General features: G+C 38.5%; 1 protein-coding gene across 2 annotated transcripts in view; it reads right to left on the bottom strand.

Annotated features, from left to right (window-relative positions):
• MRTFB (myocardin related transcription factor B) overlaps positions 1 to 23,933 on the bottom strand; it is a 76,197-nt gene extending 52,264 nt beyond the window's left edge. The window contains exons 1-3 of one of the 2 annotated variants that reach the window (XM_039360350.1): positions 23,541 to 23,933; positions 18,020 to 18,082; positions 2,306 to 2,472 (exon numbers count right to left, since the gene is read on the bottom strand). In XM_039360350.1, coding sequence (XP_039216284.1) covers positions 2,306 to 2,459 — 154 coding nt within the window. In that variant the 5' untranslated portion in view covers positions 2,460 to 2,472; positions 18,020 to 18,082; positions 23,541 to 23,933. The remainder of the gene's footprint in view (positions 1 to 2,305; positions 2,473 to 18,019; positions 18,083 to 23,540) is intronic. The other variant, XM_039360348.1, reaches the window with a different exon arrangement.
• Positions 23,934 to 27,995: the final 4,062 nt, after the last annotated feature.

Below are 27,995 nucleotides of genomic sequence, written 5' to 3'. Positions count from 1 at the left end.
ATTTATATCATGGAGCAGCACTGATCATAAAATACGGGCTTAAACAGCAATAATTAAAATATTAAAACTTTAAAAACAACAGAACTGGGTTTAAAAGATAGGTTTGCGTATCAGGGGGATATCAAATTTATTTGCGACCATTTGTTTTTTCTCATTTAAAGACCACGAGGAACAGTGGACTTGGGATGATAAAGGTTAAAAACGGTGATTTTTAAAATGAAAGCCGGAGAGTAAAGGATTTGAAGACTAACTGTAAGCAAAGTAACTTTCAAAACCAAAATCTCGGATCAGTACTAAAAGCTTTTTGATGAAAGACTTTGGAGGAATTATATTTTTGGAAGACTGCTCTTGCCAACAGTTGATTTGTACTCAACTTTATAAAATAACAACTAGCTTAGAAGCCAAAAAATGTCATACTTCCTTTTAGATCACTTCTAATTTGTGTGGAATTCCCTATGGACTCTGGATAACTTAACATACTGCATTTCCTAAATTCATGCTAAGAAGATAAATGAACTTTAAGCCTGCATTTTTAATACAAAAACAAGGCAATGCCTCATGACACAATGAATTCCCGTTGACAAGATATACAACATTGTTTTCATGCTCTGTATTTCAAACTAAGGCAGCAATGGAAAAAATATATTGGACCAACCTCCATTAAAGAAGCCTAAAAGATAGAGCTGAACAATGAGTTGCTGCAATAATAGTTTAAATGTTCAAACAGGGGCAAAAATAATAATAATAATAAATCACTGGGCTCCACACAATATATTTCAGTCCCATCTGATACCACTGTATTGTTAAGACATAAAGAGATCCTTGTCAGAATAGATTTTTAGTCAAATGGGATGACTAAAATGAAAGAAATAAATGTTGAATATAGAAAGTATTTTTTTTTTTAAAAAAAATTGGAACCTATCACTGTTTGATCTGTAGTTTTTAATCAAAGTTTTGTGCACAAGCAATTCTGCCAACATCATAAAGAATGGTTTGGGGTGGGTTTTTGGTTTTTTTTTTGCTTTTTGCTTTTTTTTTGTCCCCCCCCCAAAAAAAATAAACTGTTGATTATTAATGTGAACTGTAAAATCAAGTCACAACGAGCAAAGGATGAATAATCCATTTCAGGCTGCAAAAGGGATTATAATAAAACCTGTTTGAAAACTAGGATGAAAAGCTTATTGGACGAAATCCAGAGAGTTCAGGATACATGGCCAATTATAAGCTATACATTCTAAGCATACATTTTCGGGATCTGAATGGACTTGTTAGAGCTTCTTGAGCAAAGCTAACTCCCCTATGCTGGAAAAGGACAAAGCCAGGGAATATTAGAAAGCTGCACAAGACTATTATTTTAATAGTTCATTCTCAAGTAAACATTGGCTCCTGTAATTCTAAACACAGGCTCTAGAACTGTATTACCTTTGGCATTATCTGAGAAGGTGAAGATAACTGCCTGAATGAGTACTGCATTAAAATACCTTTCAGGGGGCATAAGTGAAATCATGGTCCCACAATCTAAAACAGTTACTACACATCGCATGCACTACTGCTATCTGACTTTTATGAAAGCATGAGCCATAGTGGCACAGGCAACTGTCTCACAATTGTTGTGCTGCTACAGAAAGAGAGATTTATTAGTCTTCTTTAACATATCAGGTCCAATTCCCTGCAAATATCTGCATAGCTATCTCCATGAGATTTTTTTAAAAAAAGGTAGTTAAAGAAGCAGAATTAAATTCACTATTAGGAAGAGGCAAAGTTAGAAGGCCTGACGTCGTGGAGATTTTTCAAGATAAACCCTGATATTTCAGACTAAAACAGCTGTTAAAAAGATGTAAGGAATCGCTAGACAAGCATGCCGCAGTAAAAGACCATATGCAAGTGTGTGTTTTCCCAAACGGATGCAAAGAATGAAGATCACACCAAATGGAAACATGTTCAGTTTTCAGACTAGACATGCCCAGATTAAGCCTCCGGTTTTCTCGCCAAAAGAAACAGTACAGGAAGACATGAAAACAAACATCCGTTAAGTTCTATAAATGACCAATGAAACTAACATTCCAAAACTAGATATTAAAATATAGAGAACGTTCATTAGAGGAGCACTGCCTACATGAGTAATTAGTACATTATGTAAGCACTGGAGGATCGCTGCATCTGGAAATCCTACGTTTATGACATTTTGCAACATTACAGAACGTTTAGCCACTTCTCTTGTAAATGGGTATAAAACCAAAGGGTAGCTTACTTTGGTTAAAAAAAAACAAACTTAAACTTGGCATCAGCCGTGTTGCATACTTACCATTCTTCCTTTCTTTGAGAGGAGGCAAATACTGGTTTGGATGCAAAGAGAGTTCTTGAAATTCATGGGCAACTGCTTCACTGTGAGGACTAGGGGCAAGGCGTGATAATAATCCCAAATCATCTTCCAGGTCCACTGTCCCCTTATGTTCCATTGTGGTCTAGCAACTGGAGATAGTGACAACAAAAAATGACTTATTGGAAGCAGATTGACAAAGCTGTTCACACAGAATAATTACAAATATTCAATTCTTCAGTTTAGCACTCAGCACTCTATATGATATACGCCATGTATTTTTCTACGCTTGTTTGCAGATAGTAAATGGCTATAAATTCTCTTTCTCCAGCTCAACCATCTCAGCTACTTAAAAAGATTTTCTTGCTTCGAAAATGCTCTGCTCTTTTTTATGACTGAAGTCACATCCTGTGGACTTTAGACCATGTCCTCTGCCTTGCTTGTACATGTGGACAAACTCTATCCCCAAACTCCATTTTTGTGGGTTTTAGTTTCTTGAGGTTTGTAAAATCTTAATAGGTAGGACAATCCGTTTCTGTGACAAATTGATTGCCTTTTAATCAAATGTGGCTTATCTCCTCAAATCAGTTAACTAAAATTATTCCTTCACATGGACTTATCTGGACATAGTTGGCTGGATTAATGCACTATCAATCGTGATATGTAAACCAAAGGTGAGGATATGTAATAAACTATCCCAAAACCAAGTAAATTGTATCATGTGAATCCTCTTGGCAGATTACATCAGATTAGTCCAACGTGCAACCTATACAGTATTGCATCTTCCTCCATTTTATAATAAAAATAACCAACAATGCACAAACAGTCAAATAGCACAGCTGAAAATAAATGGTATTATGTTTAATAATAACCTCTTGATGAATAATACCATATGTATCTATGGGATATCAGTACTATAATTTTTCTTTAGCAGCTTTGTCAGCATACTTCCTCTTCAATCCAGTCAAGGGACCTCCTTTAAACTTAATACAGATAATTCAGCCTTGACAGAACACCAAGTTCTTGGCTTTTGCTAAATTTTGACTAATTAAAAACAAACCATGTTGGTATATACAAATAACGCCGAGGTTAGAAATCTGCTGAAAGAATGTTGCTTAGCAAGAAGGAGCACTTGACTGGAATAAAATTCCCAACATTCAAAGTGTGTGTGTGTGTGTGAGACACACACACACACACACACACGCACACAGAGAGAGAGAGAGAGAGAGAGAGAGAGAGAGATTTTAAAAACATGCAAAAATGGGCAATTTTGATATGCTGGCTCATATGTGATACTCACTTTTCCTTCATTTGAGGATAAATTGTTCAAGAACAGCTTTGATTCTATGGGGGAACTCTTGCTATAGCCAGAAAAATACAATAACACAAAAGTGTTGTTTCCAACACTTTGCATAATATTAATTGTCCTAGTAACTTCAGGTAGCTAGATGGATTCATTAAACATTGTCTTAACGTAACTACGTAGCTATTTAAAACAAGCTGGCACAAGTTGTGTTGTAAAGAGCAACACTGGGCTCTAAGAAAATAGTCAGCCCTTCCTAAGAAACTCATTGCCACCACAACATTATAGACTGATGAAACTACTTTAAAAAGTGGTGCCTGAGTATGTATTTTTCTTCCCCATTTCATTTTTCCTTCTTCTTCGATATTTTATTTTTAAGACTACAGGGAGGTTGATCTGGCACTCCTTTTTGGCTCAACCCAAGTATTTAAACATTCAGAAACAAAACAATAAACTAGACTTCTCAAATCTAGATGTTATGCAGAGCAAGGTGGAATTCTTAGCTGCCAGAGAAGACCATCAATCTACTATACTGTTTTAAATTACAGTATAAAACCAAGCAGACACCAATTCAGAAACAAAATAAACGATAATGCAAACATGTACAGCCATAATCCTTTTTAAACTTGAGAAACGGAGAGAAAGTGACTGAAGAAATGTAAGGAAAGTGACAGGTGGTTTTAGTCTTTTCTTACAAGCTATATTATTTCTGCTCTAAGGAGTTTTCAGGGTGTTTATTTGAACGTCTAAGTGGAATATGATATAGAGCAATGGCAGATGGAGAAGGTGCTAAACACTTCCCAGCCTGTTCTGCATCATTTCTCTATTCACCATCTAAGGAAAAGGCATCAAATTGTAGTTATGAGACTAGGACCATTTCATTCCACTAGCAGAGAAATAGTTTGTTAGGTGTTAATCCAGTTTGTTTGTTAATTATGTGAGTTAAAGAATCCTCAAACAAACCATTTTTTTTTTTTCAAACAAGGTAAATTGACAAGGGTATCACCAGTAGCCTATTTAACTTTGGACCTGACATTAAATATATTTCTCCAAAGACACAAGAGGTGCTTACGTTAACTAATCAGCTGGAAATACTATAAATTTAGACTGTTACAACAAAAGAGGGAAAAAGACAAGAGGTAATGGTATTGGACAATATATAAGCTTCATGATTAGAATAAAATGATTTGGATAGTAACAGCACTTAGACTTATATACCACTTCACAGTACTTTATAGCCCTCTCTAAGTGGTTTACAGAATCAGCCTCTTGCCCCCAACAATCTGGGTCCTCATTTTACTGACCTCGGAAGGATGGAAAACTGAGTCGACCTTGAGCCAGTCAGGATCAAACTTCTGACTGCGGGCAGAATTAGCCTGCAATACTGCATTCTAACCACTGCGTCACCAGGGCCCGTGAAATTCTGACTGAATTCTGATAGAGATTCTGATTGCTTTGGAATTCAGAAGTGCAGCTTCTTTAAAATGGGGGTTTACCCTAATCTTTCACAGTAGACACTTTCAATGACATGGAAAGCCGAAAAGCTAAAATGTACCCAATTTTAGCTTCAGTGTACAGTTCCTCACTTGTTTAGAAACACTGATCTAAAATTCTCAGTTCACAAACAACTGGAATGTAGATTTACAATAAGTGCCGAATCTTGGGTTATTTGCTGCTTGAGCAAGGCAACAGGAAAATGGAAGGAGAGAGCAAATATTGTACGCAGTACTGATAGGTATCTTAACTAATTAAACTTTTAGTGGAAGTTCAGCACGATGGGGGAACCCATTCACACCAAGAGTTGAATTATTACTGCTAAATCTACCATGTACCATAAAGAATGTCATATTACTATCTTCACGTGACTCCTCATTTTGAAGCCTAACTCGGCATCAAAACTACTTATTCAACTGTCAAAGTTACAGGTAGTTTCACACTTATGACCTCAAGTGAGACCAGAATTTTGGCCGTATGTTGTTGCAATCGTAGGCTAAGGCACCACATGACTGGAGGCAATTTTACAACCATTTTTATGACAGTCCTTAAGCAAGTCACCGGATTCCTTAAGCAAACCACGTGGTCAATAAGCAAACCATGTGGTCATCAGTGTGAATCCATTTTGTCCCAATGGGTATTTTTTGCTGAAAAATGGGGGAATTGCAAAATGTGATCGTGTGCCCCTGGGACACAGCAACCGCTCGTAAATGCGTGCCTGTTGCCAAGCACCCAAAATGCAATCGTGTGGCCACGGGGGAGATGAAGCAGTCTTAATTTCAAAGAAGGGTCACAAGTAATTGTTTTTTGAGTCCATTACAATTTTGAACGGTTAAGTAACGATCGCAAATCAAGAACTACCTGCTTTCATGTAACCAGCATGTTCACTGCAAAAAAAAAAAAATAATAATAATAACATTTCAGCTATCTGCTTTTTCTTCTCGTAATAAGTAAGAACATTTTAAATTCTTACATAATTTCTCAAAGGATGTACTCAGGAGATAAAATGGTACTCATGGTAGATGGTGGGTGTATTGTTTGTCAAGCTTTTCTCTCTTTATATTTCACGGTGCTTCCGAAGTATTTTCCATTTTCTACCTTCCTTCTCTTCCATTCTTCTGCAAAGTGTTCTTTTGATTCCTTCTATTTACTGACTATCCATCATTTTCAAACATACCAGCCTGGCCTTGATGTGCTGATCTGAGTGCTGCCGTAGCTTATGAATGCTTTGCCCCCTAGTCTTCCAACATATTCTTTGCTGGAGTCACGAGATGCCATTTTTTGTTAGATTTTTGTCTATCAAGTGGAGGCTCTGAAGAAGAAGACAGCATATAGGTAGTCCTTGACTTACAACAGTTCATTTAGTGACCATTCAAAGTTACAACGGCATTGGAAAAAAGCAACTTATGGCCATTTTTCAGAGGTACCACCGTTGCAGTATACCCACATGATTTACATTCGGAGGCTTGACAATTGACTCATATTTATGACAGTCAAAGTGTCCCAGAGTCACATGATCCCATTTTTGTGACCTTCTGACGAGCAAAATCCATGGGGAAACCAGATTCTCTTAACAACAGTGTTACTAATTTAAGAACCGCAGTGATTCACTTAACAAGTGTGGCGAGAAAAATCGTAAAATGGAGGAAAACTCACTTAACCGATTTCTCACTTAACAACAAATGTTGGGCTCAGTTGTGGTCGTAAGTTGAGGACTACCTGTATTTTAGAACCCTAAGCACTCCTGCATTTCACAACCTGCACATTGTAGCTGTAGCTTATGAACAACCAAAACTTCCTGTTAAACATAAGCATTAGATTTACAGATACAGGAAAGAAACATTAAAATAGGATTTTGGAATTTAACCAAATGTACAATAATATGCGGTTGCTATTGCTTAACAATTAGCTTTCTATATTCCTCCTGTCAGTTCCATTTTATGTCATTATATGTTCTCCCAAGCACCCACGCACGTTCGAACAGGTAGCTCATTAGAAGAGTCATTTCAGAGAAGAGTCCCTGTTAAAGTTCTAAGTAAATGCAAATTACTATCTTGGTAGCTTCAGCATCTTATCCATCAAAAGCAGTTATTTTAATTGCACAAGCTCATACGAGTCTACATTTTACTGAAACTATTTAAGATCGAGAAATCTATTTGATAGCAAATCAACAGTGCTGTACATTTGTGCCATCAGAAACTGAATGAAATTAACTAAATAAAGCTAGAACCATATTAAATAGGCAAATTAGCCTCTTGCTTTGAAATTCCAAACTTCCTCTGATTGAAGTGCTTAATTATATAACTCATGATTTAACTGCTATCTTTGCTATATTCATTAGGCAAAGAGGCCTGCTTATTGAAATATGCATTGAAATATGGTACTTAGCAACAGTTGCTTCCCATTCTCATTACTATGGTTACATGTAATATAAAAAGAATCATTATTAGAGAAAAGCAAATTGTATGAGTAAGAAAAAAGATTCAGCAAGCGAACTCTTTAGAAACTAGCATTACATTAAATAGAGGCAGAACTGGACAACAGTTACAAAGAGAATATGAAAATTTAGCTAGTCAAGGAGAGGAAAAATAATTAAGTTGCTCATTCCAAAATATCTCCAATGCAGAACTACACATTCTTGCAAATTCCAAAGAACCAAAATTTAGCAGCAAGTTTTCAAACCTTATGCACAGAATTTTAAAAATACAGTCTTCAGGTGCTCAGGTTAAAATAAAGTATTCAGGTTAATTTTTTTTAGGAGCCACTCACAAAATGATTTTAAAGGAAAAAAATGAATTGTGATATTTTCCTCACTCAAAAAAACAAAAACAAAAATATAGCTATCAGGTACCTTGGCTGTCCAATCACATTTTTAAAAAAAGAACTATGAGACTTTCCATATCTAAAATTTAAGGCAGCACATATTCTACAAGGTTTACCCTTCCAAGTATCTAAATTCCTCTTTGACAAATGCTAATTCTACAAACTAAACGTAGTGTGCTAGCTTTAAAAAGGTTTACTAAAAACTGTTTGCACACAATTAAGTTAAATAAGCGCTAGTCCACGCAACCTAATCCTTTTAACTGATACGTGTAGCCTTTTTCAGTATACATAATAAACAGCTCCCTAGGAAATATAGACACAAGGAAAAAAATACTAAGCATCATTATCTCTCTGAGACATTTTGCAAGGAATAAACAGCATTCCAAAGCTGTTTAACCAGAGAAAAATATTACACAATTTGCTTTCTTCTTAGGATAGGTACTGTAGAAATACAGATAGTCCTTGACTTACAACGACAATGGAGCCCGGGATTTCTATGGCTAAGTGAGAAATTTGTTAAGTCAGTTTTGCCCCACTTTACGGCTTTTCTTGCCACCGTTGTTAAGTGAATCACTGCAGTTGTTAAATTGGTAACACGGTTGTGAAGTGAATCTGGCTTCCCCATTGACTTTGTCAGAAGGTTGCAAAAGGGGATCACGTGACCCCGGGACACTGCAACCGTCATAAATATGAGTCAACTGCCAAGCATCTGAATTTTGATCACGGGACCATGGGGACGCAGCAACAGTCGTGTGAAAAATGGTTGTAAGTCACTTTTTTTTTAGTGCTTTTGTAAGTTCAAACAGTCACTAAACAGACTGTTGTAAGTCTACCTGTGGCGGGCAAAGGCTCAGGTCAAACGCTAATGACAAAGCATTAGAAGCAAACACAAGACCTTAAGAAGAGCTATTTGTAGTCAAGTGACGTTCTATCTACTCCAGCATTTTGTGCAACCAGATGTCCCTAGATGTCCTTAGAAATAGTCTTCCTTATTGTTGTTTCCTAGCAACCATTATCTATGATTTGCTTTTGTTTCTGAAAGTAGTGCACCAACTTTAAAACTAGCAGCTATCATTAAAACTATCCATGTAAAAGTATGACCCTCAGCATGTGTTCATAGCAATCATCAAGCTTATGGGTTCCCTCCCATTCATTTTGGTTCTAAGCAGATAGACTATGTCTTTTTCCCTCTGGATTCCAAAACAATATTTTATTTTATTCAAAATGTATCTCAAACCCTGTCCCAAAAGTGCTTTTCAAAAGGCAACTGAGCTGAATGATTGAGAATCGCCATAGACACCTCAAGCTGTGATTAACAAGGCCTCAGGATATCTTGTCCTTGTTAATTATAACTCAACTGCACTCACAAAAACTAAAAATATTGAAGAGTTTTTCTTTGTTAAGGAAGTAACGGTCTGAGTGATTAACATGAACTATACCAAGGGGTGTTTACTTTAACAAAGGGGCATAACTTCTTCCATTATGTTGGGATAAGCTCAAATTTCAAAAATCTTTGACAATATTTTCACATTTACATTCAAGATGATCTACAATGCTACTGATATGCCTGAACTCTCTTAATGGTGCTGGGCATTTGCTGGTTAAATTTATTTATGATTTCACCGTTATGCTAAGCTGGCCAGATATTTTCATTTAAGGACAACCTGCAGGTGTTCCCCTGTTGATTCATATCCAGCAAGCTCTTAAACCAAACAAAGTGAGGAAAACATTAGAATCCAACCAGGGAGGAAGGAAGTTCAGGTTTGCTTCCCATGTGTACAACAAGCACATTTCCAGCTGTTTTCTTGACCAAGTCTACTCCGCAGTGGAAATTTTATCAACAATATTTATTCCTAAAGAATGAGCATGTCTTCTTTCCACCTCAAATGCATAAGCACATTTTGTGCAAGCTGCTCTACGGGAAAGCAAATATTTATCTACATTCAAAGTCATTTTTCCCACAAACCAAACTTCCCCCGCAGTCTTTAAAAATGAGCCGAGGTGGCGCAGCAGTTAGAGTGCAGGACTGCAGGCCACTTTAGCTGACTTGTGTTCAGCAGGTCAGCGGTTCAAATCTCACCGGCTCAAGGTTGACTCAGCCTTCCATCCTTCTGAGGTAGGTAAAATGAGGATCCAGAGTGTTGGGGGCAATGTAAATATATATATACATTGCTTACTGGTGTACACCGCTTAGAGAGTGCTCGCACTTAAAGCGGTATATAAGTCACATAAATAAATAAATAAATAAATAAATAAATAAATGTTGAGCTAGTGCAAGCTTCGGAGGATACCCTTGGTCTCCATTCCCCCAAGTGTTAAAGCAACCCTTTGTTTGAATTCTAAAATTCCACCTAACTGAGATACTACAATCCCACACAGTGCCTAACGCGGGCTTTCTGGAATTCACTGGGAAAATCAGCCGTGGTTCCTCTGTAGCAGTCCAGTGGTTCCAATGTCAGCAGTGGTAGTTTTCAGCCCCATGGTGGCTTTCAGGGAGAAAAGAAGACACCGCTCTCTCTGTCCCATCCTATTGCCACAAACAATAGTGTGTGTGTTGGGTTCAAGGTATGAATAGAACAAACACCTACAAAGACAGTAGGAATACAGCGAAAGAGCGGTTTTTGAGAAGGAAAGATTTGTAGGATGACGGCCTGTTCACTATCACCATTTCTTGACAGCACTTTTTCGCAAACCCTCATTGGTTGGAAGTTATTGAGGAAAATGTACTTTTCTTTTAATTAATAAAGTGCTGCCTCTATAGGATTACTTAGCCTTGTGCCCCCCTGTCCTCACAATAACTGTTTAGCATACCAATACATCACTTACCTATTATATTAAGAGGGCATAATTAATACTTTTAAGCCAAAGAACACGCTTCCCACACATTTGAACCATTGTGACTTATACCCTTGTAATTATTTTCAGTTTGCAAAAGATGCAAGGCTTAAGAACCGGCTTCCTCGAAAATTGATCCCATTACTTACTGCAGTACTAAAAACTGCTTTTCAAAATTAACGATCAAACTTAACATCTAATCTTGAATATTTCTTTGAATTTCTCGCCTATTTATTCCCTAAGGGCGATACACAACTTGTATTTTTCCCAATTCTTTGCTACAAACACACACCTACACTACAAGCAGCATTCATGGACTTTATAACACCACCAGCTCTTATGCCATCTCCCTCTTCTGCCTTGTCACAAAAAGAATAGCCTGAAATCTCTTTCAGATATATTTATATGACTGCCATTACCATATTACTCTGGTACCTGATTAATTATATTCATATGTTTACTAGCCGCAACATGTGAAACAGATTTTTGAAACCCAAGAACCGGAGCTGTTAATTATAGAAGCCATTTTAGTTGAGCAGAAGTGATATCAAGAATCCAAAGGGCACGTAAGCTCACACTTACCTGTAATTTCAATGTTTATTATTACCAAATTCTAAAAAGTGGCATCATGAAGCATTTGTACATGTTTTAGCTGGCAAGACATTCAATTGCCTTCTGAAAGATCTGTACATTTTCAGAAGGTAAGACAAGAAACAATGGATGGAAACTAATGAAGGGTAGAAGCAACCTAGAACTAAGGAGAAGCTTCCTGACAGTGAGAACAATTAACCAGAAGCGGTGAATGCTCCAACACTGGAAGTTTTTAAGAAGAGACTGGACAGCCATTTGTCCGAAATGGTATAGGGTTTCCTGCCTGAGCAGGGGGTTGGACTAGATGACCTCCAAGGTCCCTTCCAACTTTATCATTATTATTATTAAGCTAATTTCCCCCCCCAAAAAACCCTAGAGAAAAGAAGGATTAGGGATGACATAATAGCAGTATTCCAGTATTTGAGGGGCTGCCTGCTTTCCAAAGCACCAGGACAAGAAACAATGGATGGAAACTAATGAAGGGTAGAAGCAACCTAGAACTAAGGAGAAGCTTCCTGACAGTGAGGACAATTAACCAGTGGGAGGACTTGCCTTCAGAAGTTGTGGGTGCTCCATCACTGGAGGCTTTTAAGAAGAGACTGGACAGCCACTTGTCTGAAATGGTATAGGGCAGTGGTGGCGAACCTATGGCACGGGTACCAGAGGCGGCACTCGGAGCCCTCTCTGTGGGCACCCGTGCCGTTGCCCCAGCCTTGCCTCCGCCCATGACCCCCTCCTCTCCAGCAGCCCCCCTGTAGGAGAGTCGCCCCCGAGCGTGGCCCACACGGAGCAGCGCAGCCAAGGACATGGCAGCCAGGCAGCGTAGACAAGACTCTGTCCTCACACCTCATCATGCAGTTGATGCTGCAGGGCGCGGGCAGAGGGTGTGGCCGACATAGTGCTGCTGGGCTGCCTGGGCGATCTGCGGTGGGCCCTGGAGGCAGTGAGTGGTCCTGAGGTCAGGGGGGGCAGGGGATAGGGGGCAGAGCGGGGGCAGGGCAGGGGGTGGAGCGAGGGCGGGGCCAGTTTTTGGGCACTCGGTCTCTAAAAGGTTCACCATCACTGGTATAAGGTCTCCTGCTTGAGCTGGGGGTTGGACTAGAAGACCTCCAAGGTCCCTTCCAATTCTATTCTGTAACTAAGTTAAAATCCTTTCCAGGTCTAATACTGATTTGACAAAAGGTCTTGCACATGAAACTTCACTAATGGCTAGTGGTATGGTCAACAGATCATGTTTGCCTATCATGAACGAGAAATGTTGGGGGTAACCACTACTTGTTCAGGAAGCTCATTTGGTGATTTTAGATTAGCCAATGGTCTTACAAGGCAGCTGAGGTCATTTATCAGGATGGAGGAGCAGCAAAGCATGCCCTGTGGCGTTCCACAAAACCCTAAGCAGTACGGCTCCTTTGAGAATTGATCCCGTAATAACCAAGCCATGTAACACCAAAGTTGTAACTCAAGCAATTTAAAAGAGGGAGGAAAGCAAACCATGCCCACACTGCACCATCTTAAAGCTGTCTCTGTCTTGAAAGTAGCCAATGTATGCTGCACGTGATTTTTGGATGTGGGTTTCATTCCTGCATATTAATGTGCTCTGTGAATAGGAGTTAGCGCTGGTGGCGATTATTATTCTCAGCCACTTCACAAGTTCTCTGTCAATATTGAATTACTAAGAACATTAAAAGCCAGAATGAAAAGCCACACACACAATGAATACAGGACAGAAAAACAAATAAAAATAGAAAAGCCACTACTGCCATATATTGTAGTCACACCCGATCTGACTACAAATTTAAAAATGCTGGCAAGAAGGGATTGTCTTAGCACGGAACCAAACTGCTAGACGTGTCTCTCTAGTGTGGACATTCCGTAAGTTGAGGACCCACAACTAAGAACCTCTTCATTGAAGCTTGTCTTTAGTCCACTTAGCAGAGGCACCTAAGTTCTCCCAAAGATGACCAAAGGAGCCTTGCTATTGGCTTGTATTAGACAGAACAGTTGATCGTTAGAAGGAATTTGCACTTGCTTCCCTTGAAAGAGAAAACTTGAAAAGTTCTGCAGGGGACATTAAGATCTCTTGCACCAGATACACTCTGACATCCTAAACCAGGGGTAGGCAACCTTGGCTCTTTTATGACCTGTGGACTTCAACTCCCAGAATTCCTGAGTCAGGCACGCTGAGGGGAAAGGGACAGGTTTCCAAGCTGAGCCATGCTGGCTCAGGAATTCTGGGAGATGAAGTCCACGAGTCATAAAAGAGCCAAGGTTGCCTACCCCTGTCTTAAACCAAGGCTATCAAGCAGATGATGGCCACAAAGCACCAGAGTCTTTTGGAAAATGCAGATTAAAGTGATCCAGCTCAATCTGGCTTCAGACTTGTTTTTAGACTGAAACTATCCTGTTTGGCTTAACGTATTACTTGCTGCCAGAAAAGATACAAGAGGCATAAAGCTTTGGATTCTCTAGACTAGAACATCTCAGCTGCTTTCCACATTATTGCGTGCGATATTGTCTCTTACAGTAGGGCTGGGAGCAGGAAAAACTTTATTGTCATGATTCTGTTCCTGTTTCTCAGGCAGAGGTCAGAAGTTGAGTTTGCTGTTCAATTCTATGAGATTTATGTTATCCTCCCCCCCCCCTTATGCTTTCTCACACCTACTTTATGTTTCAGAGACAGTCTAATGAACTGAAAACTTTGCTGTTTCTGCTCCTTTTTGATCACCCTGTAAATCCTTAATTCGGGATAGCACAGGAAATGCTGATATCAGTACCAAGTGGATACGGGTGAATAAATTGTGGTTCACTCCTCTCAAGATGACTGAAAAGACTCATGACTTGAGTTTCCCCTGAACCAGCCTGAACTTCATATGTGAAGAGGGAGGTTTGTGGGCAGGTCCTGGACCCTTAGATGGCTGCTACAATCAGAAATATTTTTAAATGACACATTTTTCTACAAAGCCATGACAAATGTCTTACAAGCCTGGTGATACCTGTGACTTCATAACCAATGAGAATAAATTATTATAACATGTTTTAATTGGGGTCGCATCTGGAGACTGTCCAAAACCTTCTATTAATTCGACATGAAACAGAATCATGAATTACAAGGGGTATAATTTGCATTAAGATAGCATGTTTTGGTTTCCAATTTGTTTCCGAGTGCAATCCAACATTCCTTAAAACCTAAATCCCATTTTTATTAGAAAAAGACTTTACCAATGTGAATCTTATAACAAGGAGGGTTCTTTTTCTGAAGAAAATGTCCTTGTGAAAAATGTAGTGGAAGGTAACTGTTTTAATCAAACAGACAAAAATAAAACATGTGTTAAATATGTTAATTTATAGGTCGCATTTCTGTAGAACATTCTAACTGCAATATCTGCTTTTATATTTTAAACTGAAGTGTTAATTTTAATATGGGGCTAATTGCTTTCAGGCTTTGCAGAATCCATACTTCATAAGGCAGTCATTTTAAAAACGTAAGTAAAATTCTCAGTACTAATGGCCTATTAGAAACATAATTTCAGAAGCACCTTTTATTAGGTTCTGCAAATAATCTGAGTTAATCCTAGTAGAGAACTATATACTACCACTGCTAAATAAAATATTTTATCATCCTGATAAAATAAAAGCTTAGCAGATATTTTCTTCCAAGTGTGGGGGACTTGGAGATTTTAAAGTAGAATTACATAAGGATGAAGCTATTTTTGGCTCTCCCTTGATTCTCTGAATTATAAGAATGTTTTTGCCGATTAAGACACTCAGGTCCAACTGCCTAAGGCTTGATCCAACGTTATAAGTGAACATTTTATTTAGTGATAGAAGAATTATAAAAGCCAAGTACAAATCCACTTAAAGGTTCATTTTTTCTGCATATATTCCCTGCTCTCTATTTGGATGCTTGTTCCAGGAATAAGATACCCCAAATTATTAAATAAGGAAAGCAAATATGTTTTCATCACCCTATTTCTCTATAATTCTCATAAATCTTCACCTTAATAAATTCTATTTTGTGCACTAAGATCCCCATTAATACATGCTGCAACCTTGTGTAAGACTTGGATAGTTAAAATTTTTAAATCTAGTGAGAGATGTTTTCCACTTATAAAAATGAACATTTTGCTTATATTTTCACGCTAATGGTATTTATTGGTGATAAACTAATATAAATTATTTTAAAGCATGTGGCCTTTTATTTCTATATTCAACTTTATGACTACAGAGCTGAAAGAGGGGCGATTAAATAACCAACAAAAATGTTAAAGAGCATTCTCCACACAAGTATTAAGCCTCTTATGGGGCTCATGCTATCAGTTTCTATCTTTAATTCACTGTAAAAAGATGGGATGAAGATTTAGATCCTTAAAGCCAGAGCAAGAATCTCTAATTACCAATGCATGTCTCTGAAACATCCAGTTAAAGCTCCCAGCTAACACGGCTATGATTTCTCAATTGTTATACATGGAATTAGATTTCGTTTACTACCCAACATTTAATCTGGGGCTAGAATTGTAATTTTGACTGCCGACTATTGCTATTGCCGCCTGGATCAATATGTCCTTCTCACGGAAGCTCTCATAATTAAATGTCCTATGAACAAGAACATAAGAGAGAAGAATACAGGTAGTCCTTGACTTACAACCACAATGAGCCCTAAATTTCCATTGTTAAGCAAGGCAGTTGTTAAGTGTGTTTTGCCCCATTTTGCACCCTTTTTGCCACCGTTGTTAAGCAAATCACTGTGGCTGTTAAGTAAATCATGCAGTCATTAAGCGGATCTAGTTGCCCCACACTTGTTCAAAGGTTAAAAATGGAGATCACGTGACCTTGGGACGGTGCAACCATTGTAAATACAAGCCAGTTGTAAAGTGCCCAGGTTTTTTTTATTTTTTGTATAGATTTTATTAGTTTTTATGGAGTTAGGAATAAAGTGGGGTCAGGGTTGGGATTTAGGTTAAGGTTAGGATTAAGATTAGGGTTGGGGTTTTTCCAAGTAAAATTCTCAATATTTAGCAAACAGCATAATGTCTGGGTTTGTGTATTTAACAAACAATAATAGAAAATAGTTAATTGTCATAAACAATATGTTAATTAACCACTCACTCTTGCTAATATATATTCAGAATTACATATCACATTCCTTTCTCTCTAATTCTGGCCATTGATAGAAATTATCCCATGTTCTAAAGTGCACTGAGTCTTCTTTCTCTTTTATCTTTAAACTCAATCTATCCATTTCTGCACACTCTAGAATTTTCTTAATTAGTACTTCTTCAGCTGGTAAGTTTTCATTTTTCCAGTTTTGGGCAAATACAATTCTTGCTGCCGTTAGTACGTGTAGTATTAAACAAAGCGCCCAAATTTTGATCATGTGACCGTGGGAATGCTGTGGGGCTGCAATGCTACAAGCATTGAGAAAAATGGTGGTAAGTCAATTCTTTTCAGTGCTGTTGTAACTTTGAATGAACACTAAATGAATGGTTGTAAGTCAAGGATGCTGGTACTTAATTCCACCCCCGAAACAGCCATTACAGATGGCTGTTACGGGACTATACAGATTTATCTTTTCTCCCCCTTCCCTTTTTTCTTTTATATAATGCTCCTTTGGATTGCAAGCCTAGTAACAAGGGATGATGATATAACTTAGTGGGGAGGTGGGGGAACAGACAAAAAGAGTTTCAATAAAAAATACACAGTAAACAACTTAAGCTGTTATTTGACAATAACTGCCTCGTAAGAAAGTGATATTTTAATGCCAAAAGAGTTCACAGAGATTCTTTATAAGTGCCCATCTCTGCTCCCTCTCTCACATATAATAAAGACAAAGGAATGTGCGAAACGAAACTCCTACATTCAATTATCTTTCCTCTGCTTTTATTGTGTTACCGGTTTGATCTTTCAAACATTTATTCCAAAGCGCAGTATTTCTTTGTATCATTAACTTTATCCATGCAAACAGATTTTTTTTATAGGCTAGAAGAGGCGTTTTAAACATTTCATCTACAGTACCCATGTAAAAACGACTCCCTTCATGATGGTAGAAATTCTTATAGCACAGCCCCACATAAAAGCAGAAGGAACCAAAGCACCTTTCTCTACATAAAAGTTTGTTTTGGTGGACGTTAGATCAAGCCTAAGATAAATGATACCAAGTCACTATATATTTTTTTCTTCTACTGTATTTATCTCATGATGCATCATTTTACTGAACACATGAATTATGTACTGTTTCCACAGGTGTTTTTTTTAATGGCCCGGTAAAATAAGGCAAATAGATTTTTATTTCCTAAGCATGATAAATAAATAGTTTTAGAAATATAAGATGCACTAAAATTACTGTCCTTCCATTTATGGGTATGTTTTAAATTCCAAAAAAGGTTAGAAGTATATGGAACTTCTGTTCTAGGGCAGTAATGGTCATATTGTTTCACAAATGTTCTTTGAATACGATATATATATTTTATATAAATAAAATAATGAAAACTGCGGTCTTATCAAAAGTTCACGCCATGAAGAAATGTTATTAAGTATCTTGAGAGGTGATGAACTGGATAGGTCTGCAAACTAAATTTCTCAATTTCAGTAATAAGCTTCAAAAAATTATACAGTACAAAGTTCACTAATTCATGCCAAAACATAAAACCACTTACCTGGGTAATAATCACTTGTAACAATGCTCCTTATAGTCTGTTTCAACCCACTGTCTTGTCAATCTGAAAGGCGAAAAGACAAAATCTAAAATAAGCTTTTAACATTTTTTCTTTAAAAAATAATCCTAGCTTCTAGTGCAGGAAGCTATAGTATTTTGTATAGCTGAGCTACCCTGTTTTCCTTTTTGAACTAATACACAGAAAAAATAGAATTATTTTTAATAGATTTGTGAGGTCTTAGTTGACTATAACACCAAAGCACAGCATCTAATGATTTAACTGGATGATGAACGTTAACTAAAACAGATATTTCATAAGCTATACTTATGGGGTAATTTTATTAGTATTTGCACTTTGTCCCAAATAATAATAATAATAATAATAATAATAATAATAATAATAATAATAATAAGTTGGAAGGGACCATGGAGGTCATCTAATCCACCCCCTGCTCAGGCAGGAGACCCTATACCATTTTGGACTAATAGCTGTCTCACTGTATTATTTTTGTTTGGGGCTCAATAATAATAATAATAATAATAATAATAAACATTTTAAAACATGAATTTTCAGTAAAATACTTGGGAATGTTTTCAATGATACATAAACACTTGCATTCCAACTATTTTAGCTTTAGCTAAAATTGTTGTGGGAAATACTAGACAATTGTATATAGCAGTAAATGCTACTGAAGCAAAATGTATCAAATGAAAAAACAAGAGTAGAAATATGTACATTTTGTTATGAAGCAGATGTGAATAGTGCTCTGGGCAGAACTGTTTTGTGTCAAACTTTTGTTTCAATATACAAAAAAATGCACTATATCTAAACTTAACCTCAATGAATAAGGGTTCATTTGAGGATATTATTGGTTAGCTTCCTATCCGTTATTTAGGGTTTTTTTTTTTTAAAATCCCAGTCCAAATATACAGGCTGCAAACAGCATTGTGTATTTTAGGTTCTTGTATATTTCTCAATACAGGATATACACAAATAAATAATATCAAAAGGATACTTTAATTATTACAGATCTTGTTCACGTGTATATACTGTAGTCCTCGACTTACAACAGTTCATTTAGTGACCATTCAAAGTTACGACAGCACTGAAAAAAGTGACTTATGACCGTTTTTCACACTTATGACTGTTGCACCCGTGGTCATTTGATCAAAATTCAGATGCTTGGCAACCAACTCATATTTATGATGGTCGCAGTGTCCCGGGGTCACGTGATCCCCTTTTGGGATTTCTGACAAGCAAAGTCAATGGGGAAGCAAGATTCATTTTAACAACTGTGTTACTAACTTAACAATTGCAGTGATTATAACTTAACAATTGTGGCAAGAAAGGCTGTACAATGAAATCTTCAAACAGGCTAGAAAACCATCTGTTCAGATGGTCTAATGCAGTGTTTCTTAAATGTTTTTTTTTTCAGAACCCCTTCCCACTTTTAAAAATTATGGAGGACCCCAAAGAGCTTTCCATTTGTATGGATTATATTCACTGATGTTTACTCTATTAAAAATATCAGATACTTTCACTGCTGTTACCACTTCTCACAGTTGTTGGTGGGATTTTAAAATTGTATCATTTTTCAACATAGGCTGGTGAGCAATTTTGATTTTGGGGACCCCTGAAATGCAATTTCAGGCTAGTGCAACTAGGAAATTCAGTTTTGGACCTTCAAAACTGCAAGAGTGTTTTTTGCATTTAGAAGATTCAAAGTCACCAAAATTCAAAATCGCCTCTGATAAAATCAAAGAATGTTACATACATCCTGATTGCAAACAGGAATACCATCAGCAATACTCCTACATCCACTGAATTTCCTGCAAACATACTGGACTGGCAGCAGTGATTATAATTGTTCTTTCAGTCACACATAAAAAAAAACCATAGGAGGGAACTTACTTGATACAACATTGCACGACAAGATTTGGGGTTCAAATATTTTGCACTCTTTTGCTGTGTAGGAACATTCAATTTATGTGCCCGACTGCAATTTAAATGCTATAGCTCAGCCATGAGTTTACCAACAAATCCGTTGTTTTTATAAGGAGGCTCCCAGCATCACATTTTAAAGGCCCTAGCAACAATAACGGATTCTGAGAATAGCAAAAAGGCAAACCACCCTACTACATGACCACAATACTCCTATATCAACAGTAAAGGATTCAGTCAAGAAGTAAGCTATTGAACAAGAACTGGATGTTCAATATTCAAATAAAGCAAATATGTTTATTTTATTTATAAAATTTGTTTGCTGCCCATCCCAGCAGGAGTACGTACCCTAACATATCAAATATATCATACATCTTTAAAATCTGTTCGAGAAACTTTCAGCGAGACTTGAATACATGCAAGATAAAAGAAGTCAACAGGTTGCACAGATTAATCTGGTGACGTCAGGCCAATCGCTCATTCAAGATTATTATATTAGGGGTAAAATGGACATATTCTATTATACCAATAGTTCTCAACCTTTTTAATGCCGCGACCCCCAACCGGTCGTAAGTCGAGGACTACTCAACCGGTCGTAAGTCGAGGACTACTCAACTGGTGCAGCACCGTTTGCAGAATGGGACTTTTCAGGGGCTCAGCAGGGCAGAGACAGCCTGGACAATTCCTATTGGCTTTTGAAAGCCAATAGAATTAGACTCTATGCAAGAGAGTCTATTCTATTGGCTTTCAAAAGCCAATAGAATAAAAGGGAGTAGCACAGCTAAGGAAAAGGGGGAAAAAATGGCAGACTGCGTTGTTTGGCGACCCCCGTGAAATGGTCGTTCGACCCCAAATGGGGTCCCGACCCACAGGTTGAGAACCACTGTATTATACTATGTAGTATAGTAATTTCCTCTGGTATTGCTTATGTCTAAGCACAGTCTGAAACTATTTCCCCCCACAATGATGACCCTCTGCTCTGGTTGAGAGAAAGTGATAGTCCAAATCCAGTTATTGTTATTATTTAACCGCCACCATCATCACAGAAGGAAACAACTGTCCATTGTGGTTGCCAGTTCGTCAAGTCAAATGGGTTTTTAACCTTTCAATAATAGATCTTCACTGCCCTCATACTGACAAGAATATTGTGTGTCATGTTAGCATCCAACTTTGGTCATCAAGATTTAAAAAATGGCTTTTAATCGTTGGCATACAAAAATCCCAAGACACTGGTATTTTTCATGATTTTATTACTATTTCCCTTCATGGGAATTGGCATCCCTTTTTAAAGTCTGCCATAAATTGAATAATGAAAGTCATTGCAAATATGGAGATACACTATTTCACGAATTTCTTCCAATTTTGCCTGAAATGAAGCCAGGATTATGTTGCAAGATCATCTCAAAATATCCTTTCTTAAAAAAAGAAAGCAAGTTCTAATACTTTTAAAAGCCAGGAATAATTCAGTCACACAAAGCTGCAAGTTATAGTTACTAAACACAAACTGAATTTCTTAAACTGTAATAAAGTTAAGCATTTTATTTAGTAATCAATCTATGGGTAGAGCAAATAGGATCAAATAAATGTAAATAATAAATATTATTTATTTAATTAAAATATGATCAAATAAAGGTAAATAAAGATCAAATGCATAATAAAAATATACCTTTACTACAGATTATATTTTTAACAATACAACCATACTTGTTGTTATCTAATAAGAAATAAACACAAAAGCTACACAACAACTTTTTTCTGATTCTCTTCATAAAAGCCTTCCTCAGTGGCCTTAATTTAAAGACTGTGTAATAAGTCATGGGTTAACCAGGTTTGATTAAGTCACAATTGGCCAAGTTTACACAATCTATATTTCTTTGGTTGGAAATATTGGACTCAAATGTGGTCGCACATCAAGGACTACCTGTAGAAAGTGACAATGTTTGTTTGCATCACGGTATCCTGACATCCATTTTACGACCTGCCTAACCAAACCGATCCCTAGGATGTCCAGTGAATCTTTCTGACTTGACATGACTACTTTATTTGCCAAGTGTGATTAGACACACATGGAATTTGGTAAAGAAGCACTCAGTGTAGATGCAGATGCAGATGCAAAGCCACATTGTTATTATTATTAATAATGAGGATAATAATGATGAGGATGATAATAACAACAACAACAATACCAATAAGACCTACAAATAGAAATAGAAAGACTGTGGCAAAAGCAAGCAAGGGAAGTACCAATAGTACGTAATAGGCTCCTTGGGTGCAATCCCAAAACAACTGGAGCACCACTTGAACACCATTGGCATTGACAAATTCGCTATTAGTCAATTGCAAAAGATGGCCTTACTAGGAACTGCTTCCATCCTGCAACGATATCTGTAATACCATCAAACATCCACATCTGCCTATCCCAGTGGTTCTCAACCTTTTTAATGCCGCGACCCCCAACCGGTCGTAAGTCGAGGACTACTCAACCGGTCGTAAGTCGAGGACTACTCAACTGGTGCAGCACCGTTTGCAGAATGGGACTTTTGACAGGCTCAGCAGGGCAGAGACAGCCTGGACAATTCCCATTGGCTTTTGAAAGCCAATAGAATTAGACTCTATTCAAGAGAGTCTATTCTATTGGCTTTCAAAAGCCAACAGAATAAAAAGTAGCACAGCTAAGGAAAAGGGGGGGAAAAAGGCGGACTGCGTTGTTTGGCGACCCCCGTGAAATGGTCATTCGACCCCAAATGGGGTCCCGACCCACAGGTTGAGAACCACTGGCCTATCCCAGGTCCTGGGTAAGGACTCCATAGGTAGACAAAATGCCAAATCCAGTCTGAACATCTGGCTGATTGTGCGATGATCCAAAATAATAATAATAAAAGGGGGGAAGTAAAGGACTTGATTTTCTCCTGATCTCACCACTTTATTCAACATTTCTTCTACGGGGCTTGTACCGGTTGATTTTACTATGACATTTTTGTTTTTAAATGGTCAGGTCCTTTAAGCTATGGTTAAATGGCAAGCAGCAGAGGCATTGAGGCTACTATCCGAATGACCACTACTGATGGCACCAAGGAGGCAAAGAGTGGCACGCCTAATAAAGAGGTTTTGAAGTGGGGTGGCCCAGAAATGGCAATCATTTAAATATTAATTACATAATTTCATTAATTAAATGCCCACTGATCCCGCCCCTATCTTCCTCCTCCGCCTATCACTGCTCAAGAGCCCGCAGAGGGCAGGCAACGTGCAGCCAGCCCCTCCCACCCTGATGTCAGGGGGCGGGGCTTGGAATGCAGCCGCCGGGGGCGGGGCCTCGCGTGCTCAGCCTCAAACTCCGCCCCCATTCTGAGGCGACCAAAAAAAAAAAAAAAATACCCCAAACCGGGGACAAAACCCCGCAGCCGTTCGCCTGAGCCGCCCAAGGGGGCGGGCTGCAGGGAGGGAAGTTCTTCTCCCTTCCTTCCCCTTGACTTTTGCCTCAACCGCTCTGAGTCGCCCGCGAAGGAGAGCCAACCCTACGCCCGTCGCTACCGTGTCCCGGAGGCAAAGCCCCGCCGGCCTCAAATCCGCCCTCACTCACCCTCTCCGGCCGCCGCCGCCGCGGACATGTCCTCTCGCGAGTTTTGGTGGCGGGATTTCGGCCCTAGCGCGTGCGGGAGGAGGAGGAGAGGGTGAAAGAATACTGTACTAGCCGCACGTCGCGGGGGGGAGGGGGGAGCGGTCAGAGGCGCGCGCCCGGCGGTTTAGAACCGGAGGCGGGACGAAGGCGCGGTGGAGGATGGGCCTGCGCGCCTCGCCCTGTGATTGGCGCAAAGAGGCGTCGGGGAGGGAAGGGACTTAGGCTTCCCTCTCGTGTCAAGGGGCTCCGCCTCCTCCATCCGGGTATTTTCCCCCTCAGATGCCTCTCGAGCCAGGTTGTGAGAGTAGCTCTGTCTGAGGTGATGGAGAGGGCGTCTTGCCTTTGTGGTTAATAAAAAGCAAAATAAATGAACAAAGTCCTTCGTCAAGGGTCGTTTTTTTCGTTTCTCCGTCTTGTAAAAAAAAAAAAATTGAAATTAGAGAATGACGAGTTGGAAGGGACCTTGGAGGTCTTCTAGTCCAACCCCCTGCTTAAGCAGGAAAGCCTGGAGGTGTCCCTTGTATCCTTCAGAAATATTTATGGATTAAGGGCAGTATGTTTTAATTTTGAGGAAAAGCAGCCTGGCAACACTAAAGTAGAATGAAATAGAATAAAGTAGAATAGTGAAGAATAAAGTAGAATAATAATAATGATGACGAAAAATCATTATTCAAGTAAAATGATGTGTCTGCACAATTCCTGGAAGAAAGCTGTTAGCAAAAGCTGTGTTAACAATACGTGACTGACCTAATGCACACTGAAAAACATTGTATAAAGTAAAACTCTCTTCGTTGTATTCCCATGAGAAATGAACCTAATGTGTGAGAAACTAACCGAATGATATACAATGTAGATTCCATGTGTGCTTCTTTGTTCCTGAGAAAGGGACAGCTATAAAACTGTAGTTTGGACCCGTCCCCTTTGTTCAGAATTGCTGGTTGTTAATCGCTTCTGAACCGTGCGCAAATAAACCTCTCTGTTATACCCTTTGGAATTCGTAAAAGTCTTTCGTTTTCCACAAGAAGACTGTGGTGGACAACAGGATTTGGAGAAAAAAGTTTAGGACTAAGGAATATTAATATCTAGAAAGAGTTCTTGACTGCCTCTTCATACTGAATGAAAGTAAACAGCATTAGAGCCAACAAAAGCTTTTGGGAGCTTTTTCTCTTCCATTTTCTCAGTGCTCTTCACAATTCCCACGTAACCCATACCGTGCAATACTGTACAAAGTTGGACTTCATCGATATTGACATCACTATCCAAGCTTGTCACCCCTGAAAGGCAGACTAAACTGATCAAACTGATTATTGCATATTAATTACATTACACTGCCTGGGTTTATGCCAAGCCTTAAACCAGTGTTTTTGAAACTTGGTCACTTCCAAGATGCGTAGATTTCAACTTTCAGAATCCCCAAGCCTCCTAGACCTGCTTATGTCATGGAATCTAGATAAATGTTGTATCCAGATGCTGCCTAGCTTCTTTCTCAAGTTCAGATAAATTTTAGAAGGAATTTATGGAATATATACGGATACGTGTATATTTGCAACCTGCAAATCTGGAGAATGACATAATGGCCAACGGATTGGAAGTGGTCAGTCTTCACACTAGTATCAAAAAAAGAGGGTGTAAGCTGTCATTCATTATCTTTAATTTCACAAGCTAGCAAAATAATTCTAAGGTCTTCCCATAAAGATCTGAACTTTGCATGGAAAAAAGATGTGCCAGAAGTTCAGACAGGAACACAAGACATTATTGCTGATAGACATTGGATAATTGAGAAACCCATGAAAAAGTAGTAAATATTTGCTTCATCGATTATAGAAAGGTCTCCAACTGTGTTATCAAACTGTAGAATGTGGTCCCAAAGGTGCTTTTTCATGAGGCAACTCAACTTTCTTGTTTTTCTTTGAAGACATTTCACTTCTCATTCAAGAAGCTTCTTCCGCTCTGACTAGATGGTGGGGAATGGATGAGAAGCGAAGCGTCTTCAAAGAAAAACAAAAAGTCCAGTTGCCTCATGAAAAAGCATTTTGGGGATAATTATGACCTGGATGACTGAGAATCTCCATAGACATGTAGAATGTGGATTGAAAAAAATGGGAATCCCAGGACATCTCATGTCTTTAGGTAAAATTTATACAAAGGACATAAAGCCACAGTCTAGACAATAGATGGTGAAGCAGACTGGCTCCAAATCAACAAAGGAGTGAGACAATGCTCTACATTTTTTATTTATTCACTGACTTAATACTGGAAGAAGAGATGGGTGTGTTAAACAAGGAAGACAATGAGTAACTCGGCTATGCTGATGACACCGCCCTAAGAGCTGAAAATGCAAATGATCTTCAGGCTCTAAGGAATAAAAGTCAAGCAGTGCAGTGAAAAAATGGGACTAAGGTGAAATGTAAAAACCAAACTAATAATTAGACCAACAAAGGCAACTGGCCTTTGAATGGACAATGAAAACACCGAAGTGATGGATATCTTCTGCCTTTTAGGATCGTCATCATAAAGGAACCAACAATGAAGAAATATGCTTCAAACTAACACTTGGGAAAAGATATTCAGATGCAGTGATATATTTATAACTACAAAGAATAGAACTGTGCAAGCAATGCTTTTCTCGGTGACATTTTAATGATATGAAAACTGCCCCCAATGTTGAGCCATTTATATAAAATATATCAGGAAGAAGTCGTAGGAAGGGTGTTCCATAATTCCTGTAGTTGTATGCTTTGTAAACAATGTTTTGTGGCAGGTCTCCACTTGTAAATCTCTGCATGTACTTTATGGAAAATTCAGTTAGATTTATCCTGAATAAGCTTCATAAACTATGTGCAGAGATTTGAAAGAACGCCCAAAGGAACAAGGCTAAACTAGTTAACCTTTCTGTAAACAAAGTCTTACAATTGATTCTCCTTTAAGTCCCTTACAATTGTGTATTTCCAAAAGTAAGCAAACAGATTTTATTGCATAATAAACCTGGCTTCTCAGAAAGATTCTAGTTTTCAAAAACAAAATCAAGATGAAAGGCTTGTTAGATCTTTCTAAAGAAATCATAAATTTGGAATAGGAAAATGTATGAGGGATTAATTGGACAATATCTATTGTTTGCAGCAATAATTTTACTAATTAAATTTGGTATTTTCCTACCCCCCATTTTTTTAGATGGCCTGGGATCCTGGGGTTAAAGTATCATTTAAACAACCAGATTTCCTTTTTTTTTTTCTGAAAGGAAAATATGTTTGGCTAATTAGCAGAGATCAGCAGAGATCAGAGGAATAATTTACTCTTATGAACAGAAAGTCCAATAAGTTAGACCCCTTAGTGTTATCCTCAATTGTACTTACTGCTGACATTCCTTTCTCTTTCTCCCTTCTCTCTCAGAAACTACTGTTCCCTTTTATAGGACACAGCTAAGCAGTCATTGGAAAAAAAGACAACATAAAATAGAAATTGAAGGAAGATGCTTGTATCAGACTGAGTACAAAACTTTAATCTGTAAAAGTCCAGAGGATCAAAGAATTTGAAGAGGCAAAGTGTAGGCATTATGAAATAAGCACATCTGACCCAGGAAGAAAATAAGTCAGTATTTGAAATCAACTGCCTCCTTCCAGGGGATTTCTCCAGTAACTTCCTAAGAAATTTTGCTCCCAGCCTCAGGCTTTTTACTCTGCAAGTTTGAACTACCTGCCTGATAACATCATCTTTTAGGAGCGTAAAAAGGATGTTGTAATAGGCCATAAGATTATGTTTGGAGTGGTTGTAACCAGAGATTACAACCACTTAACCCTTTGGGAACAAAACAAGGGCAAGGGCCACACCAGGTGTTAGAAAGGGAGGCGACACTTAGAGCCTTTTATAAAAAGTGAGATTTGAGCAGAACTTTGAGAAAGAAGCTGACAGTTTATAATTGAGCTACCAATGCCACATTTTGAAAGCTCTTTTTGTGGATGGAGAATGACCAAATCTCTGTTGGTAAAAACAGGTAAGTTTAACTAACTGCCCCCAATCTGGTGGGTTGTTGTTTTTTTTTACTTATAAAATGTTTAGGGCACTTCAGTTAGATGCTCTAGTTGAGTGGTGGCGAACCTATGGCACGCGTGCCAGAGGCGGCACTCAGAGCCCTCTCTGTGGGCACGTGTGCCGTTGCCCCTGCAGAGTTCTCCAGAGTAGCCAGCACGTGGCGTTTGGAAGTGACGGGGCAGGAAGTGAGTGAGCAAGTGGCGTTGGCCCCCCGGGGATGCCCCAGAGATGGCAAGGGACTGGCCCCCACTGCTCTGGCCCCGGCCATGCTCACCCAGTCTGCAGTAACCACTGCAGCCACACCCACCCAGTTGGCCATGCCCCCCGTCCCCGAGGGCACACAATGCTGATGCAGCCCTGGCACTTGGCGATAAATAAGTGGATTTT

The sequence above is a fragment of the Crotalus tigris genome, unplaced genomic scaffold (genome assembly GCF_016545835.1).
Source record: "Crotalus tigris isolate CLP2741 ecotype Arizona unplaced genomic scaffold, ASM1654583v1 scf7180000019173.45859301935:6455823, whole genome shotgun sequence".
Taxonomy (NCBI): Eukaryota; Metazoa; Chordata; class Lepidosauria; order Squamata; family Viperidae; genus Crotalus; species Crotalus tigris.
Note: the sequence above shows the minus strand (reverse complement) of the source record. Positions and strands in the feature narration are given on the sequence as shown.